Source organism: Dermacentor albipictus, chromosome 1, assembly GCF_038994185.2.
Source record: "Dermacentor albipictus isolate Rhodes 1998 colony chromosome 1, USDA_Dalb.pri_finalv2, whole genome shotgun sequence".
Classification (NCBI taxonomy): domain Eukaryota; kingdom Metazoa; phylum Arthropoda; class Arachnida; order Ixodida; family Ixodidae; genus Dermacentor; species Dermacentor albipictus.
The window spans coordinates 249,746,361-249,765,246 of record NC_091821.1 but is presented as its reverse complement, the minus strand read 5'-3'; the positions used below and the strand labels follow the sequence as shown (position 1 = coordinate 249,765,246).

Sequence of the window (18,886 nt, the reverse complement as noted above, 5' to 3'; positions counted from 1 at the left end):
AAATTTCTGATGGCAGACGGTGTTTCAGGCGTGAATCCGCCTTTCTCACTACGCAATGGCACATGCGCCTTACCCTAGTGGATTAATCGAGAAATGTTTTGGAGGGTTGTGCGCATGGCAGCACGGCCCGATCTCTGCAGAAAATCCCCCCCCCCACACACACACACACAAAAGAAAAGTGCTCTGACGTGTGCTGCTGCAAACACTTGTGCCATGTACGGTGTTGAAATTTCACTGGTAACTCGATATCTGTGCAGTGCCGAAACATGTGTAGTGTAAGACTGCAACTCCACTTTAAAACAAACAGCGGCCAGGGCTTCGTTCGGACTACATCTTGAGCCACGTAGTTGCGGCCTTTCATTGATGGCTAGCAAATGTAACAAAAAAACCCCGCGTTACACTTACATCATGTTGCTGATGAAGTCTTCTTGTAGCGTTGGCCCACACTTGCTGGTGGTGGCAGCGCATGCCTGACTTCACGTACTCGTTTAAGGCACAGTAATTAAAGAGACCCTGAAACGATTTTGACGATTTTGTACAAATGTACTGATTTGTTAGAGTAGGTCCTTCTGATCATTAATTGACGCATCTAAGTGCTCCGTGTAAAGCGTGCAATTTATTACAAGGTTTTAAAAATGTAGATCGCTCCGATCGCAGCACACTGCTCAGCGGAATTTTTAGCCGCCCCTACCCATATGACATAAATCACCCAATTAACGTCATGTGGGTGAGCTATCCGATTGGCTGCCCAGGGCACATCTTCTATAATTTTTCCGCCTTTATGGTGAACAAATTATGTTCATAATAGTTGGAATGTTAGTTAATTTGTTTCTATAAAAAAGAAGTAACAGAAAGAGAATGCACGAGAACAATTTCTCACTGCACTTAAGCACTTGTGGCACACAGTGAGCGTCGTCTGCTTGTGTTAAAATGTGCTCCATTTTGACGAGAGCTCCGCGGTCAGAGTTGGTCTCAGTCTTTTTGTGCGCACTATGATTCAACTTTGTTGCATTGTGGACTGCAAATGTAGAAACTGGCAATACGTCAAGCTGCAACATCATGTCCCTCTGCAATGCAGCAGATGAGCGGATTGGCTGCAGCGTATCGGACTGCCACTATCCGATTGGCGCCAGGATTTGCGCATTTGCGGCCGTCACTTTAACTGGAAGATTACTAATGCAATAACGTTTTGTGAGTCCGGTATAAGGGTAAACGCAAGTGCAAGGGGACACGGCCTGGCCGTGTCCTTGCGTGTCGTTTCACCGGATGAACAGAAGTGCAAATGTGAATGGTCTGTACGGTGCAGCCTCCTGGTGGCACAGAGCTCAACCACACACAGTAGCAGTAACAAAATGTATTCTTTGCTGCTGGTGTAAATTTTTCACAGGAGTGTAATCGTTAACACATTGTTTTTGTAAATGTTTAAAATGTTTTACACTTGGTTACAGCAATATTAGCGCTTTGTTTCGCTGGTTAAGTTCTGTGCCAACGGGTGACTGGACCGTGGAGACCAATCAGGCAGCTCACGTACGTCTACGCTAAAGTTGCTTCATCAGCTTGAGTTTATGCCTCCACTGTTTCGTCGAAACACCCAGCTAGCTTGTGGTTACTGGAATACCAGACATGTTCGGCACTGCGACAGAATGCTCGCGACGCGCGCTGCTTCGATAGCTCTCGCTTGGGGTCGACTGCCAGGCAGCTGGAGGAGAGTTTGGAGAGCCTTCAAGTGCTCGCTCCTAGAAAACCAGAAGTCGACGACACAATGTGCCATAAAGATGCAGTGTCATTGAAGGCGGAGCTTAACCCCGATCACTTGGCAAACGAGTTGAGGAAAAAATGCATGACTATGGAGGAGGGTAACTTTTAATGATCCGTGGCTCTCTTAATGTGAGACGTTTCACACAACTTGTGGTGCGAATGATTAACTTTAGCTGTACCCTATGCATCTACAAAATTTGTCCGAACCGTTTCTGGGGCCCTTTAACACTTGGTTGATATGAGACTGACAAGACACTAATGCCAATGGTTGGCTGACAATTTAGCGTATTATGCAGCTAAGGCCATTTTATCATACCAGGCCGATGACAACGCAACCGACGAGTGCAAATTGTCGTAGTGCGACGGAATTTCTTGTCAACGGCACCAATAAAATCTGCATGCTGACTATCGTTCAACCGAACCCGGCGCAATCGGCCATCAAACCGACAATGTGATAGCCACAGCGCCTTCGCTTATATATATAATTAATTGCGTTCGAAATGAGCCATGACATGCCCACGAAGTTGAAATGCACAAGCTTCAACTCTCTCAAGCTGTGCACATGAAGTTTGAACCAATGCTGGTCATGTTCAGCAAAGGCTAGGCCTGCCGCTGTCGAGTTCGTGCACCCATTGCCGGTGGATCGCGACTGAAAAGTAAGCAGTTAGGATGACAGAAACTGCTTTTATAGTTCAGTTCTAACCTTAGCGGTTTGAAATCAACTTGTCTTCACTTTGCATAGTGCGTACACACTAAACGGCAAGCGGCAACACGGTGCTGTGCCAACATCTGCATGTCACCGTTCCCGCAGGCTGCCGGTCATTTTTTCTACGTAGATGGGCAGGTCTGTACGTGTCATTATGTTGAGACATTTCCTAATTCAACAGATGCACTGTTTACCTCTTCATCAAATGGGAAACGAGACGGTGCATTCAGTACAGCAGCATAAACAACCACCTGGCTCAGTTACTAACGGTGTCAGCAATGACATCCGCGTTTTTGTGAGAGAACATGGCTTATAACTTAGTGCTTGTGGAAGCACCCGCCGTGGTTGCTCAGTGGCTATGGTGTTGGGCTGCTGAGTACGAGGTCGCGGGATCGAATCCCGGCCACGGCGGCCGCATTTCGATGGGGGTGAAATGCGAAAACACCCGTGTGCTTAGATTTAGGTGCACGTTAAAGAACCACAGGTGGTCAAAATTTCCGGAGCCCTCCACTACGGCGTGCCTCATAATCAGAAAGTGGTTTTGGCACGTAAAACCCCAAATATTATTAGTGCTTGTGGAAGCATAGCTTTCTCTAATAATGCTATATGGCACACAAACTGTAAGAATGATGAAGTTAAGAAAAAGCGAGACTCAGTCATAAATTAACAGCCCATGACAGGTATCTGGATCACAGTTGCTGTTGTTCAGGCGGCTCAGCCATTCATATTGACTTGTCTCGGGGTGGAACAACACTGCTCATATGCACAATTATATGTGCTATGTATGTTTAGCTATGCTTTGACATTATTTCATATCTGCGATGCACCTTTCCCCAAGTATTTGACGCTAACAATGATCTGTGGCTGTAAATGTCGATGTAAACTTTGGTAAATTGGTAAATTTGACACGGAAGGCTGCGCTTGAAGATTTCTTGAATATGAAAAATGTCTAAAGAATGTCAAAAAAGAATACAAAAAGTGAGGTGCAAGTACAGAAATCAGCGACAACAAAAAGGCAGCCACGTCGGCAAATGGAACTCAGCGTGCCTTTATTGGCCTCGCTGTTAGTGCAACAGCGCATTTAGGCCTGTTTACCCGGAAGTCAGTGAGTGCTACATGGCTTCTGGGAAACGACCGACGTGCTGCCCCAGAGAAGCCATTAATAATTATGCGCTATCCATGAAACGCACGACCGATGTGCACTCAACATGGGTGCAGGTAGACATGTCAACTGGCGAAAGCCCTGGCACCCTTCCAAAACGTTTTCAGCGGCGTGCAGCAGAGGGCATAGGAAAATGAAAAAGGTGGATTGCACATGCAGTGCTGCAAACGTGGCATCCATGACCAAAGTTACCGCCAGAGTTATGACAACTTTGGTGGCTGACTCTAGACGAGGCAGCCACAATTGGCTTGTGTGTTATTAGGCCTAGTTGCTTAAGCAGCGCGGCCTAATCGGATGCACGGGCTAGACTGATGTACGTAGTAGCAGAGTACGGATCTATGCGCAGCCCGCTCTGTATGGATTTATGGAGTACGGATCCATGGACAGCCCCCTCTGTGTCCGAAAAGTATGTTGACGGCGTTGGCATTTCGGCTAGTGGCTTGACTTGGTTGGATAGTAGCTGGCAAACCAACTTGCCGATCCCACACGATAACACCGATCGCGCACTTGCATATTCACTGCAGTGCAAGAGCATGTGTATGTAATTTAGTGTTGTTCCTGTGCCAAGGTTCAGGTGCTGATGAGTCGTCAAAATCCTCAGGAGACCCTTTGCTGGCCCGTTAGAGGCATCCCGCTTGCATTTCTTTTGCATAGACCTGATCGGGATATATTTTTGCTGGTATCTGCTTCTATGTTTATAATAAATATAGGATATAACAGAGGTATTCTCTTGTCCAATGCGACTTCGTGCTAACGAGGTTGAACTGTACAAGGTTTATTCCAGAGTGTTTACAACGAAAAATGCTTCCATATTAGTGTAAAGAGTTTACCTGTTTGCCTTTAAAAAGTCGTCATGTGGCTCAACTGAAGCTAGAGTCAGCTACTATCTCAGATATGATAATACAACTCTGAGACCGGGCAAGGTTTTAAGGTAGCTGCTGTACCAAAGTTTGACCATTTTTTCCTTCAAGGTTTTCCCCTTGTGCAGCAATGTACTTTTCCTAGTACCTTTTCCTTTTTGGAAAGCTCCCTGGAAGCCCTCTTCTCTAAACAAGCTAGAACTTATCAATGGGTTCGAACTGGTGGCACACTTAGTTTGGACCAGCACCACCTTGGCAACTGGCTACATATCAATGTGACACTCTTAAACTATTGCTCTTAAGAGATGTTCTGCCTTGTTCTTTCACATTCAGGCTTCATTTGTTGATGAGCGTACATGCCATTGACTTAAAGTGATGCAAATGTATAATACTTAGTACATATCTGCAATTTTTTTTTCACATTCCTTTTCGGCTAGACAGCTCTTACTGTCTTTTGCAGAAGTTACCCGTGAAGTGTGTACCCACAGGAATTAAGCATTTGCACCGGGAGGCCCAGAAGGCAGATATTGGAATCTACTTTGAAGCCAATGGTCATGGCACTGTAAGGCTGTGCTTTTCTTTTATGTGCTTTTTCTTCCAATTGTTTGTTGTGATGCTGTTCATCTCGTACTGTGTTTTTCTGCAAAAACAGGTACTCTTTAGTGAGAAGGCACAGCAGGCCATCCAAGAATTGGCCAATGATAGCAAGTATGTTGGATTTCTTGCATTGTTGCCATGCTTCATGGTCATGTGGGATTTTTCTTATTTTTCTTTCAGCCAATATGCTGAGAGGCAACAGGCTGCCAAGAAGCTTCTGCACACGATGGACCTCATAAACCAGGTAGGTTTTCTTTCATTGTGCCTACATGAGCTGCTGAACACATGTGCTTATTGTGTGATCTATTTTGATTATCATTAATTAAGGAGCAGTAGTTCTCACAGGGAAGCAACTTTTTTTTTTGCCTCTTATAAAGATAAATACCCAGAGAAATACGCTCACTTTTATTTGTAAACATATATTAGGATTTGCCATGGCTTCCAACACTTCAGAGCAGCTGGTGCTACTGTGTATACAGTGCTGCATTTCTTTGAATTTACGAATTTGTGCAAGTCTTAGAAATCCCTTATACTGTAATAGTCAAGTTCATATATGTAGGACTTGGAGGAAAAGAAAAATAGTTCAAAATATTGTTTATTTGGTACATCAGAGAGATGTTTATGTAGTGCGAGCTAAATTCTATGCTCATCTTGTATAATGTCCTGTAATCATGCACGCTGCATGTTCAAGAATACATAGCATCGAGTAGCTGCAAACTGATGGTTTCAATAGCAGCAGTGTGTGCAACATCGTAGACCCACCGAACTGTCTTAAGAGGAAGCTTTAGCTCGACTTCTCCTATCTAAATACATGTAAAAGGAGAATTTGTTTTTCTCGGCAACCACTGCACCAAATCTGACGAGGTTTGTTGCATTTAAAAGAAAAACTTAAAATCTGGTGACTGTTGGTTTCGAATTTTTGAGTTAGGTCGTAGATTTTTTTATTAAAAATCGGCAAAAATTGAAAATCTTCAAAAAACGAAACTGTCAAGTTTACAACACTAACTAAACAACGAAAAATGATAATACAATACTGTGTATTTCATCTAATAGTACATCTAAAGCGGACAAAATTGATATGTTACACATGAATATGAAAAAATTTAGTAATATGGAAATACAGCTTTCGCAGAACCCTTGTAACCAGCGTAACAAATTCACGTAAGATGTAAACTGACATATCGAATTTGTCTCTGAATGATTTAATGGATGCCGTTTACAGAAGCGCGATATCTGTTCTTGATGCAGAGCTATGAATTTGTAAACTTCATGCTTCTATTTTTTTCAAATGTTCGAATATTTGAAAATCTTTCAAACAAAATTCAGGCCCTAAATCGAAATTCCGCTTCCAACAGTCACTAGAATTCAACTTTCTCTCTCAAATGCAACAAATTTCATTAAAATCGGTCCAGGGGTTATCTCAGAAAAACGTTTTTGCGTTTTACATGTATTTGAATAGGCTGCGTCGGAGTTGGGCCAGAGCTAAAGCTTCAGCGTGTATTGGTGTTTATCATTGGCACCAAAGTGTGATATGCAGCATCATGTAAACACAAGCCACCATCTGCATCATACAGACTGATGTGTGCACATGATACAAGCCACACATGCTGTATGCAGCAGCATGTTGGATATAACTGGCATCCAAAAGGCATTTTATTTTGTGCATAAGCATCATAGAAATGCCACTGCCACCGCTAAGTATGGTATAGCTACTGGGAGAGCTGGAGTGCTGTGGGAACAAGTGTCCTTGTGAAAAGCTGTCAGGTCAGCCACATCACATCCACCATGACTTAAGTCTTTGAAAGACATTTATTTTTTTTCAGATTATTATACACAAGTAACAATCACTTGTCGGACCTGTAGCCGAAGGCTACTTGAAGGTCTGATAAAAAAATATATAGGAAATCCTAGCATAGCAGGAATAAAATAAGAGCAACAGTAATTATATATACAAAGGTGTTGATGGTTAATTCACAAGTCAATTAAAAGGAAGTGAATACATCAGAGTACCAAAGAACAGTGTAAGGGGCACAGTTCAAATACAGGAGAATACATATCGCAATCTAAGGAAGTGTATTGTGATGTCAATTTCTTTTACGTCTCCCACAAAAAATTGCAAACAATATCAATTAGTACTGAACTGGCTGATAAAGCATACAATTTATGAAATTCAATACATACATGAGAAAAACGAGAGCAATATGCCATTTCTATGCATAACAAAACACAATCGCATCATACTAATTACATAGAATAAGCAGAAAATAGTCTAAAAAATATAATTATTCTTGCTTTGTACAGATCTATCATGAAATTGATGATTTACTCTGTCTTTAACCCTTTACTGCACAATTTTTTGTTTGCTCAAAATATTATTCATGGAGTTGTAGGGAAGCAAAAAAGTAGCTGCACTCCCCTGGAAACCAACTTTAGTGAATTTATGTGGTTGGAATTTGCAGAAAAAGGGTATGTTGCATATCTGCAATAATGTGCAAATAAAGAAGTTGAAGATGAAAAATAGGGCTTAGTACGATTCATACTCAGATGTTTATTTGCACGTGACGATCATTGGTGCACTTATGTTTTAGTGTGGAACAAAAAGGAGCAATTGTTTTTGTTTGTGCAGCACAGGTGGTTCCCACACTTTGTGCAATATGTCATGCAGATCCCTGTGCAGCCAGGAAACAATGCAGTGTTTTTGCATTATTGTCAAAATTTAGAACATTGAAGCACAGAGGTAAGGTTTTGCCCGTAACGATGGGACACGGCAGCGTGCGGATGTACCGCATTCTGTTAGGAAAAAAAAAAAAGGAAATTCGACCAGAAAACATCTTGCACACATATTGAATCGAGACGGACTTGCACCCTTGGTTGTCGTCACTCCTGAAAAAGTCGCTGCCTTCACTGTCAGGAGGAGTTGCTCGGCCATAATAGTGTTTGGGAGCCATTTCTTTTCCAAAGAAAGTAAACCATGTACACATTGCATTTGTGCAACATAGCAACATTCTGTCGTGATCAACAAACTATTCTGAGATAACAAAGTTTTTTTGAATCTACAGAGTCAGGAGGATGTGGAGCTTAGCGTAAGAATTTTTTTTGCGCTTTATCTTATGGAGAAATGCATTTACAATTGGCAAAACTTGATCAGTGCTCGCGGGCGCGTGCAGCCTCTGCCACGTTTGTTTCGCTAGGAGATGTGAAGGATGAGCACAGATAGCAGCACAAGGCGCCGTTTTTTAGAAGTATGTTGCGGAAATGCAACAACGTGTACAGGCAGCTCCAAACGGACTTTGCTTCTGTTTTTAACGCCGTTCATCGGAATGTTGCATAAATGCAACAAGGTGCAGTAAAGGGTTAACAAGGAAAAAAAATATTGTTTCAGGGCACTGGGGAAGTTTGAGGAATTAATAACTCCTGCTGGGAGTCTGTTCCAGGTTTTAATGCCTGTGAACTGTAGCATACTGAGAGAAAAGGCATAAGTGGCACAGTACAGTGAGTTTTTTGTGTACACAGCGAGATTCCTCTGTATTTTACTCGGTAGCTCATCACAGCCGTATCCTCCAACTGTAGCGTCGCATTTTTCTTGTTCACATAATTTATTATAGTTGCACGAATATAATGCGAGTTTCTTTCTTTCGTCCCCCCACCCCCTTTCCTTGGAATTTTTGCCCCCAGAATCGTGTCTCGCATTATAGTATTCGGGTTTGTGTCATCAATGTAATTTATATTTTTAAAAATGTCATTTTCACCTGCTCGCTGTGCTCTCTGTGCTCACAGCCACTTCACCTCGCGCAAGAGCGGCGAGCTGGGAGTAGCCACTGTGCATTTTGCAATGTCTTTCTTTTTCTGATTTAGAATGCTGTTAATGCTGCATCAATGTGGTTACAGCATATTAATTGCAACTTTGAGCAAGATGTTAGACGCTGTTGTGCAGGCGTGCAGTGATTGGTCTTCGAAATTGCGTGGTGGATCACAGCGCCCCGCGCCAATCTGGGAAAGGCTTTGCCATGTTTGATTGTGTCACAGGCATTTACAAAGTGCCGTTTGTCACTAGTCTTAGGGAGGTGTCACAAAGGATGACTGCGTCTACGCCAATAGTGACCAAGACGTCGGAACTCGTCCTTTCACATTATTTTGCGAGGGCAGTTCGCAGTAATGAGGATTAAAGTCTTTCGAGTGTCAGGGTTTTTTTTTGTTGTTGTTCATTGTTTCCTGTTTTCTTTCATAATATTCGTAATAAATGTTTGTTTTTCTTTTTCTAACAGACCGAAAGTCCCCTCTCGTGTTACCCATATTCGTGGTCACATTATTTAAATGCAAATACAATAAATTGAATGCATTAATTTTTTACTGTGCATTAGAGGTAGCACTGAAGGATGGGATTCTCTCTGCAGACGGTGGGGGATGCCATCTCAGACATGCTACTAGTGGAGACCGTTCTTCATGCCAAGGGCATCTGTGCCCCTGAGTGGAACTCCTTTTACGCTGAACTTCCGAATAGGCAACTGAAAATTCATGTAAGTTACTGTGCAAACACACAGTGCCTTTACTTTGCTTCCTGTGAAGTCTTGCTTTGTATTAATAGAGACATGGTCATCTTTATCCAGGTAGCAAATCGGAACATAATTACAACCACCAATGCAGAGCGCCGGTGCCTGTCACCAAGTGACTTGCAGCCTGCAATAGATCAATTAGTTCAAGGCTACCACAATGGAAGAGCTTTTGTCAGGTGAGGTTATAATGCATCTTAAACTAAGCACTGTTCCTTTTCTTCTTAGTTTTCTTTTTTTCCCCATGTTATACCTTGAAGCTTTTCCATTACTCTCCAATAGAACCTTAAAGGGCCCTAACAAGTTTGGACTTTGAAAATTGCACAGACAAATGTGGCCTGTAGATAACATGTTAACAGTGGCGTCTGCAAGGTATTGCGCTGATGTATGCAGCGAAAACAGCTTAAAATCCAAATGGCAGCCCCTGTGCCCTTAGATTCAAGCAAGTCTCGCTTGTACTTGTAGCAGATTATGGCATGTGAATTCAGTCAATTGCAAAATGCTCAGAACCACCACAGTAAATATGCCATGCATAAAAAAAAAGAAAAAAAAGAAAAGAAGGCAAAAAAAGTAAGTGGGGCTTTAGATCTTAATGTGACGTAGTTTTGGGGCTCCAGTATGGGAGAAGGCAGAGAAGAAACGTCACTTGCGGACGTCAATCGAGGCAAAGAGAGAGAGTCTATGTTGGCAGTGAAGCTCTCCTCCTGGTAGCATGGCAATGCAACATTTTAATTTTTTCCATTTCCTCTAATAATGAGCCAGTTTGAAAAAGTTTGGTATAATACTGCCTAGATGGCATTTTACATTTACAGTGTATAACCAAAATTTCTGATGGGGCTTGGTAGGGGCCCTTTGAAGGGCCCCTCATCAGGCCGCATAGTAAATTTTACTAATACGCTGGAAGTTGTTACGTGAGCTCTAGGGAGTGTTCTGCTGCAAGAATTTTTATATTGGTTCATTAATAGTTGAGATATAAACATTTCAGTACTGCAAACCCAGGATTTCAGGTGGCAAGGGCCCCTGCCAAGAGAGGTGCTCTCTCCACTTGCCCCGTCTAGCCTCCACAAGCAAAATTCCTTCCCTGCGTTCTCCCTTACCGGAGCCTGAGGATTGCGGGACGCGTACGTCATGGGCCCCGTCATTTTTTTCCCCTTGCTTTTTTGCTGTGCGGCGCACTTCTGCTGACGGCGTCGCGTGTGAGCTGTTGCCTTTGTCTCGTTTTGCGCAGTACACAATTTTGTGCGCTGTGCACAAGAACATGTGGCTTGTGGTATAAGTCAATACTACGCGAATACTGAAGCAGACACAAGTGGTTCATAGTGCATGATCACGTGCTGGAACATGGTAGAAAGTGACATACCTACTTTTGCACATGTGACTGCACGATGTGGGAATAAGCAGACAAAACGGAAGTGTACATCTCTGTCTCTGTGGTGCGAAGTAAAACAAGAACACGAAGGCATTCAGTTTGTGTGTTTTATTATTTCTCTAAAGTTTAATTTGTCTATTGAAGCCACAGGTTGAAGCCATTTTTATGCTCTATCATCCCTGTGGTCTCTAAGAAGCAATTTTAAGAAAGTTTTAAGGGTAAAAACCTTTCAAACGTGATTATGCTTCTTCTGTTATAAAATAAACTGGATAAGATATAGTGAATCTAAAAGACATTCTAAAAGTTGGGGTTTGAACGGGTTGAACTTCACAAAATGTGCAAGCTTAAAATTCTTTCTGGTTTAATGATTCCTGTAGGAGTCACAGTGACTTATGAGCTATGTCTGATTAAGAGCAAATCGTAGTGAAAACTGATGTGAAAAATCACATTTCTAGCACTTCTGGTTACTTAAGCAATTCTGATTACTTATCTAGACTTTGTAGCATGGACCACTGGCTTTTCCTGAAATTTCGAAAATGTCCACACAAGTTCAAGTTTATTGTTATTGCATGTACAAGAAACGGGCTTACATGTTATATACAGCATTCACATATACACATTGTATGTGGATATGTATATATACATATACATAGGTATATACACATTGCAGCACACTGTTAATAAGGCTCTGTGCCGCATCCCTGGAGCCTGAAAGGGGGTTAACCGAGGGGCCCGATTATTATTAGTAATATCATGAGAAGTCAACAAACACTGACACCAAGGACAACATAGGGGAAATTACTTGTGCTTAATAAATGTAATGAAGAAACGATAAATTAATGGAAATTAAAGTTGATGAAAAAACAACTTGCCGCAGGTGGGAACCGAACCCACAACCTTCGCATTTCGCGTGCGATGCTCTACCAATCGAAGTGATGGTGCTGGCTAACACTTCCAGGGTTCTACTAGCACACATAAATACCCAAGAAAGTGGATGGGGAAACAGCGCCGCGGTAGCTCAATTGGTAGAGCATCGCACGCGAAATGCGAAGGTTGTGGGTTAGGTTCCCACCTGCGGCAAGTTGTTTTTTCATCAACTTTAATTTCCATTAATTTATCGTTTCTTCATTACATTTATTAAGCACAAGTAATTTCCCCTATGTTGTCCGTGGTGTCAGTGTTTGTTGGCTTCTCATAATATCCCTGGAGCCTGCCACATAAGACTGGCTACTTGAAACATCCTTCAAATAATTTGTGACCCTAATTCACAGACTAAGCACTGCAAATTTAGGGATTTGAGATGTCACAAGCTACGTGAAGGCTTCTACATATTACAGAAAACTTCGCTGCGAACATATTTTTTTTCCTCATTCAGATTCTCAATATATATATATATATATACGCTTTTGATGCTAAAAACAAAATTCAGACCTGAAAGGATAAGGTGTTACATATGCTAAGGAAATTGGGTTTCTGAAATCCTTCACTCCTTGACATTTGCTATGGAAGGCTGAGTTCTTCTTACCTTTCTCTAGGCCATCTGGAACTGAAGATATTGTCCGTGTTTATGCAGAGGCTAGCACTCAGGTGAGTTTAGCTTCTTTCCTATTACAGGTGCACTGTCAGTACCCTGAGTACACTTGTGCTATGTGAAGTCTGCATGTGATCGGACATTCAAGTAGTGCTGTTGGAGTTAATACAAGAGCCTGTTTGCATATTTATTACCATTCACTGATTACCAAAGATGTAGACACGAGTACTGAGCACTGGTGGTGCCATCCTGTGACACCTTCTACCAGTGCTCATAGTATACTGTTATTGTGATGGCTGATTATGTTCTGCTTTTACCATTTTTAGGAACTACTTATTGGTTCCCTTATTCAAAAATAGTTATGTATTGCTCAGACTTTTGCTTACTATTCTATTGTACTGCTGGCAAACATTCCTTTACTGTAAGCTAATTAGTTTTACATGGTTCGCACTATATTTCAGGACGCAGCCAACAAGCTCGCCTACGAAGTTGGCATGAAGGTTTATGAACTCGCCGGTGGTATCGGTGAAAAGCCCAAGCTGCTGGCCTGAAGTGTGACTTTTGGGGCCATTGAAATCAAAGGGACCGGCCCTTCACGTGCGAGGCCACAGTGACAACAGCACTCCAGCCAAGTTCACCTTTTCTATCAGTGTAAATGTTACACTTTTACCTGAAATTATGGGAGGAGGCAAATTTTTCAATAAGGGCAAGAAAATTTGATCTTAATGGCACACTGTGGTCTGTCTCAGACATTTACTATGTTATCTCTGCCTGGCACTGTGCTATTCCTGCGAGGGTTTCAGTGAAGTGTGAACAAGATGTCCTCCAGATGTAGGCGGGCTTGGTTTGAGAGAGTTACTTTTGTGGCTTGCACAAGCTTTTGTCCCCAAGGGACCATGGATCATGTTTCCGTTTCTGTCTGTGTGCCAGAAACATGTCATGAGGTCAGCCATGTTATTGGAACCATCTCTCATCCTGTTCTAAGCTTCCACTCAGCATTTCGAGTTAATAGCATTTTGCTGGTGGCTTTTGTGATAATCAACTGTTCTTCTGGATGTTTCTGAGCTGGTCTGCTGCCACAGCATAAGTAAGCATGTGTGAGGGTGTGTGTGCATGTCTGTTATGAAATGTGCTGCAGTATTCCTGCAAGTCACCACCTCTACTATGTAATAGGAAAAGACTGTGTACTAGCTTGGGAGGCTGACCTGAGTAGTTGTTGGTGTCACTGATGCAATTGTTTTGGTGAGGCAATACACAAGCCCCACTTGTGTTTTGTGCATTGTGGCAGCGACCTTCCATTACCCTTGTGCCAGCAGCTTGTGCACTCTGCGTCCTTGTGGCTTTACTTTTCTGTTCATCCAGTAATAGGTGCTCTTCGCATTGGGTGCTTGGTGCATTCTGGTGCCGAGCTACAAGTGACATTTTGTTGCAGGTAGGGGAGTAGTTTTTACACGATATACTTAATGGAACTGTTTTGCTCTGCAGCCCTGTCGGGCCAATCTATTGCACGCCTCTTCGGGAAGCGTGCCTTTTGTACTTTTATCATGACATACCTTTACCTGCCTGAATGAAAGGCAGGCCCTCATACCTTGGCATAGCACAATCTTGTCATTTTTACTCTGAGTGATGTCTTTGCTGAGTGCCAGTCAAGCTTGTTCTTACCTCCAGCTGTATCTCTTCTAAAGCATAGATGTGGCTTGTATAGGTAGGCAGCTGCAAGCGTTGGGTATTTCTCATACCCATGTAGTAGCTTGGAAACGTGCTGATACTGAGGTTGTGCATGTCATTCCAACCGCTTGTTGCTTAGGGTGTGACCTTGTTTGGTCGTATTTGTTGCTTTGCTGTGCCTCTTCAATTCTGCATTAGCCGCTGACTTTGGCCAATTGTTGCTTTCCTTGTGCACTACCTATCTTTCAAGCTAAGTTTACCAAAGCATGAGGAATGCAAATGTGCAAGTGTCTGCTGCCTTCACATTCTCTCTGTTGGAGCAGATCTGTGTTGTGTGCTCTTTACTTTCTTGGAGTCTATTTTGTCCCCAAACTTTAGGTGAGCTTTGTTAGCACCTTCACACTAGTTTCTCAAGCAACTTGGCCTTCTTGGAATTCTAAGCCTTCCCCTTTTTGCTATAAGTAATCAGAAAGCCTCTTCTTGCTACGACACAGAACTCTTAAGTAGCACATTGCTGATTGCAGAAGGTCTGCTGGAGGAGAAGTTTGTTATGAATCTTATGCCATTGCCATGCTACTGGTGTTAAGCAACCTCAGTGCAGAAGTTCTGATTAGGTCCTATGATAAGTCTGTGACAAACGTGTTGAACTAGGTAGGTGCGTGTTAGAATCACCTCACTTGCAAAGAAAGTAAAAAGTGGTTTGTCTGTAGTGCTAGTTTGGAGGTCTGACACTCTTAGTAGCACTTCATGTAGCTTGCTACACTGTTTTTAAATGTTGTATATTTGTCCCTTAATTTATTTTAGAAAGTTATATTTTACTTAGCACTGATCTTTCATCATTAGCAGTTAAGTGTTGAAAAAAAGCTGAGGAGAACACTTGGGCAAGTACTTTGACTCTTGTAGTGTGGAATAAATAGTTTTGGGGAGGGCATGCTCAGAACATAAGCTTTAGGCAGGTCACCCCACCAGTGGTAGACTGCCAGAGTGTATACCAAGTGGGGGAAAAAAAAAGACTTAGCTAGTGACATCAGAAAATTGATTGTCGTGTTCATATAGGAGGTTGTTATAGGAGGTGTTAATCAGAAAATTAGCAACAAAATTTGGGAAATTATCACGTATAGTGCGCATGAGGTTGGCTCAAGACAGCGATTATTGGATGCTTAATTCAAGTTTCAGTGATGCTTATTCCCCTGGGAGTTGAAGTATTTCGTGGCACTATGAATATTCTTTTTCATCAAGAGATTACATTGTACTTATATAGTTTCTTGTTCTACTTGCATACCAAGCTATGCACTTTATGCACTTGGATTGATGTCTATTCACAGATAACACTGCAGTGTCTGCAGTGCAATCTTCAGTGGCTAGAAAAATTTTCAATTTTTCACTCATGGCCATAATAAAGCTAGAAAAACTGCAGACTTGAACATTTTGTAAGATTTCTTATTGCTAAGCAGAGTGAAACAAGTTTAAGGAGGTATGTCTTTTTATCAGTGCTTAAAGGGACACTAAAGGCAAATATTAAGTCGGCGTGGACTGTTCAAGTACCATACCAGAAACCTCGCAATGCTTGTTTCATGCCAAGAAAATACTTAATTTACGAGAAAATTGAATCTGAAGGGCTTGAATATATTTATCGAAATTTAAGTCTCCCACCACCCAACAGGGGGAGTGGTGATGTTGCATACTCTAAAAAATGTTTGCACCCTTTGGGCTGTATATCTGCCACACAACAATAATCGTCATCTGACTTAATGCGTTTTCTTTCTTTAACACTGCGAGCCCGATACTTTCCAGTAACGAACGGCATGCGCATTATCAGCATGACATAGTATTTCCGACAGGAAAGTAGCGGGCGCGGCATTTTCAAGAAAGGAAACGCATCAAGGCAGATGACGATTATTGTTGTGTGGCAGATATACGCCCCAAAGGGGGCAAACTTTTCTTGGAGTGTATGCCATCACCACCCTTTGCTGTCTTCGGTGAATAAAACGGCACCCGACAAACAGTGGCACCAAGCCAAGAAAGAGCGGTGGATTTGCCGCTGCAGCTGCTTTTTGGTCAAGGGGCGTAGACCGTTCGGGCATCCGCGACATCACACGGAAGTTGAATTCTCCACTACTTGCAGTTTGTGCGAGTTTCGCGAGCCAGCAAAACCAGTGGGGCACTACGCGATAACTACTGAAACGCAAAAGCGTGGGTGGTACGGAATCGAGCGAAAACGAAGCCTTTTGACCGCGTGCGTCGTTATTAGGGTTATTTCAATGAGTTTTTTCTAAAAGTGAAATAGAACCGAACAAGCAGCATTTTCTTTCGTCTTATAATACAATACAAGGATAATTTGTGCAATGAGTTTGAAAGTTTATTTAACATAAATAACGTATACAATTGCAGAGTACACACTTTTGGGACCCAACAATTTTTGTAAAGGGTGATTTAACTGAGGAGTGTTTTCATCATCATCAGGCAAATACTTGAATGTCCTGGAAGAGTCGCTAATTATGTCCTGCAGCTACCTCAATTTCTCTGTTATTAAGGCTCTGTTCGTCATAATATTGTCGCCTTAGAGATTCTCGAGCACTAATCTATCACTTTAACTTGACTTAGTATTTGCCTTTAGTGTCCCTTTAATGATGCACCACACCATACAGTACTTGGTCTCGTGTGTTGCAAATGTGTGCACATATTTTGTTGTACTGAATACACGTGCATTTCAATGAATCTTCAGGAGCAGCATTTGAATTGACAATCCACAAGACCTTAAACTGTGTATTAAATGGCACTTTTAATGGATTAAGCGAGATTTCTTTCTTTTTTAACCTATTTTTTCATAATGACATTGCCGGCACAGTAGGCATGAAGTAGTGTGGAAACTCTTACTAAATTCTGCTTGCCCACTTTTGTGCTTGAAGAAATCTCTGAACCACTGGTTTCATTCACGTATATTGAGATTTGAGGCTGTCCTATTATGCACACATTTCTTCCAGTATTTCCACGTACGTGAATATAGTGCTGAGGTTGGTTTTTGTAGGCTTTGGCAGTCTTTCTTCAGTTGCTTTCAAACCTTCTTGACCTTTAGTCATAAGTGACCTAAGTGGGATATTTCCTGGACATTTGTTACCTTGGTAATATTCACCAGGTGTTTTTCTTTTTCTTTCAAATGAGTAATCTTTGGCAAATAAGAGTTGTATATGTATACATGCACGTATATGTATATATATATATATATATTTAATGGGTAGGTTGTTGAAGCAGATACTTAAGAGTTGTATTGGTCTATTTTTGCCTGTATCCCTTCCCTGTGATAATGCTTTGTGGTGGCTCTTGACAGACCTCACTTGTGCCAACTGTTTCTTGTGTTTGCTTGTGGAGCTGCTGGAGGCTCTTTTATCCCTCTGGTTTTGTGATGGCATAGTCCACTTTATGGACTGTATTCAATAACCATAGAGTTCTTTGATCATACCATTTGTGAAATTACACCACCGAAATAGAATGCAAATTAACTAAAATGTTGGGGCATTAGATTCTTTTATAATTTTCTGGGAGACAGGTTAATGGGCGTTTCTGATACATAGTACCAGAGTGGCACATGTGGGGTTGTTTTTAGAGTTTTCCACGAACCTTTGTGTCTGCTCTCCGCAACTCCGGTATTTCTGGCTGGATGTTTTAAAGCTTGGCATCACAACTAGGTACGATTAAAGAACTGTTTAGTGATATTTTAGCAGTGGGTTCCATTCTCAGGGCTAGTAGAGAGCAAATACTTTTGAAGCTTATTTATTAGTTTTCTTTTAAATTGTCCATTACAGTTTGCTTTTGTCAGTAGCATGGTGAGTGAGTTGGAGTCTTTTTTTTTTTCATGCTGCAAAAATGCATGAATATGAAACATGAACAGGAGAGCAAAAATCAACTGCTACAAGCAACTAAGCTCCTGTACTGAGCTTCCAGCATACTCCCTTTGTTTGTGTCTAACTATAAAAATAATACCAAGACACACTTTTTATTGAAAGTGTTCAAATCCCTGGGGTCTAATCACAATGTGGTGACTGTTTCTGTGTGGTTGGCAAAGGTGGTGCATAGTTTTATTTATTTTCCTATGGCGCACATTTTTGCCTGTTATATTTGGCTTGCCATTGTGGCCATTCTATTTTGCCACATTTTATTTCAGCTTTGTTATGTCTTCTATACATTTTGATTTATTAATAAACACTTTTATTGCAGTTTTTGAGCTGGTGTATTCAAGTAATGTGATAGGTGCACTGAACTGCCTACGAAGCTGTGTATCAGTGCAGTAATAGCTTGAAGTTAACTCTGCAGTATGCGTTGGGCTATCAGGCCATCTTGCTTTGTCTGTATTAGTTGGCACTGTGTGTCAAATTTTTAGCTCCCTTGCTGGGCTTCTATGTTCATCAAACCCTTTCTGCCACTTAATTTGTTGAAGTAGAAAAACATTCCTGGGACTCGAAGGATGGTACAACACAAATTTTTATCTTTTACTGCATCATTCTTACAACCCATGTTGCCCATTGGCTTATGAGAAACGTGTATCGGTGATAGATGGCTATGACGGTATCGGTGATGCCATCTGTGATCTGCACCGTTTGTTATCCGAGGCCATAGTACCACTACTAGTATACAATTCAAGCTGTCCTGATGTCTGAGTGGCAGTGAGGGGAATGATTGGTGGAGTT

General features: G+C 41.9%; 1 protein-coding gene across 1 annotated transcript in view; it reads left to right on the top strand.

Annotated features, from left to right (window-relative positions):
• The window catches only part of nst (phosphoglucomutase 3-like protein nst), a 42,591-nt gene extending 24,171 nt beyond the window's left edge, over positions 1–18,420 (top strand). The window contains exons 10-16 of the mRNA XM_065430266.2: positions 4,947–5,048; positions 5,139–5,194; positions 5,264–5,327; positions 9,478–9,600; positions 9,691–9,812; positions 12,538–12,589; positions 12,995–18,420. Coding sequence (XP_065286338.1) covers positions 4,947–5,048; positions 5,139–5,194; positions 5,264–5,327; positions 9,478–9,600; positions 9,691–9,812; positions 12,538–12,589; positions 12,995–13,084 — 609 coding nt within the window. The 3' untranslated portion in view covers positions 13,085–18,420. The remainder of the gene's footprint in view (positions 1–4,946; positions 5,049–5,138; positions 5,195–5,263; positions 5,328–9,477; positions 9,601–9,690; positions 9,813–12,537; positions 12,590–12,994) is intronic.
• The last annotated feature ends 466 nt before the right edge of the window (positions 18,421–18,886 follow it).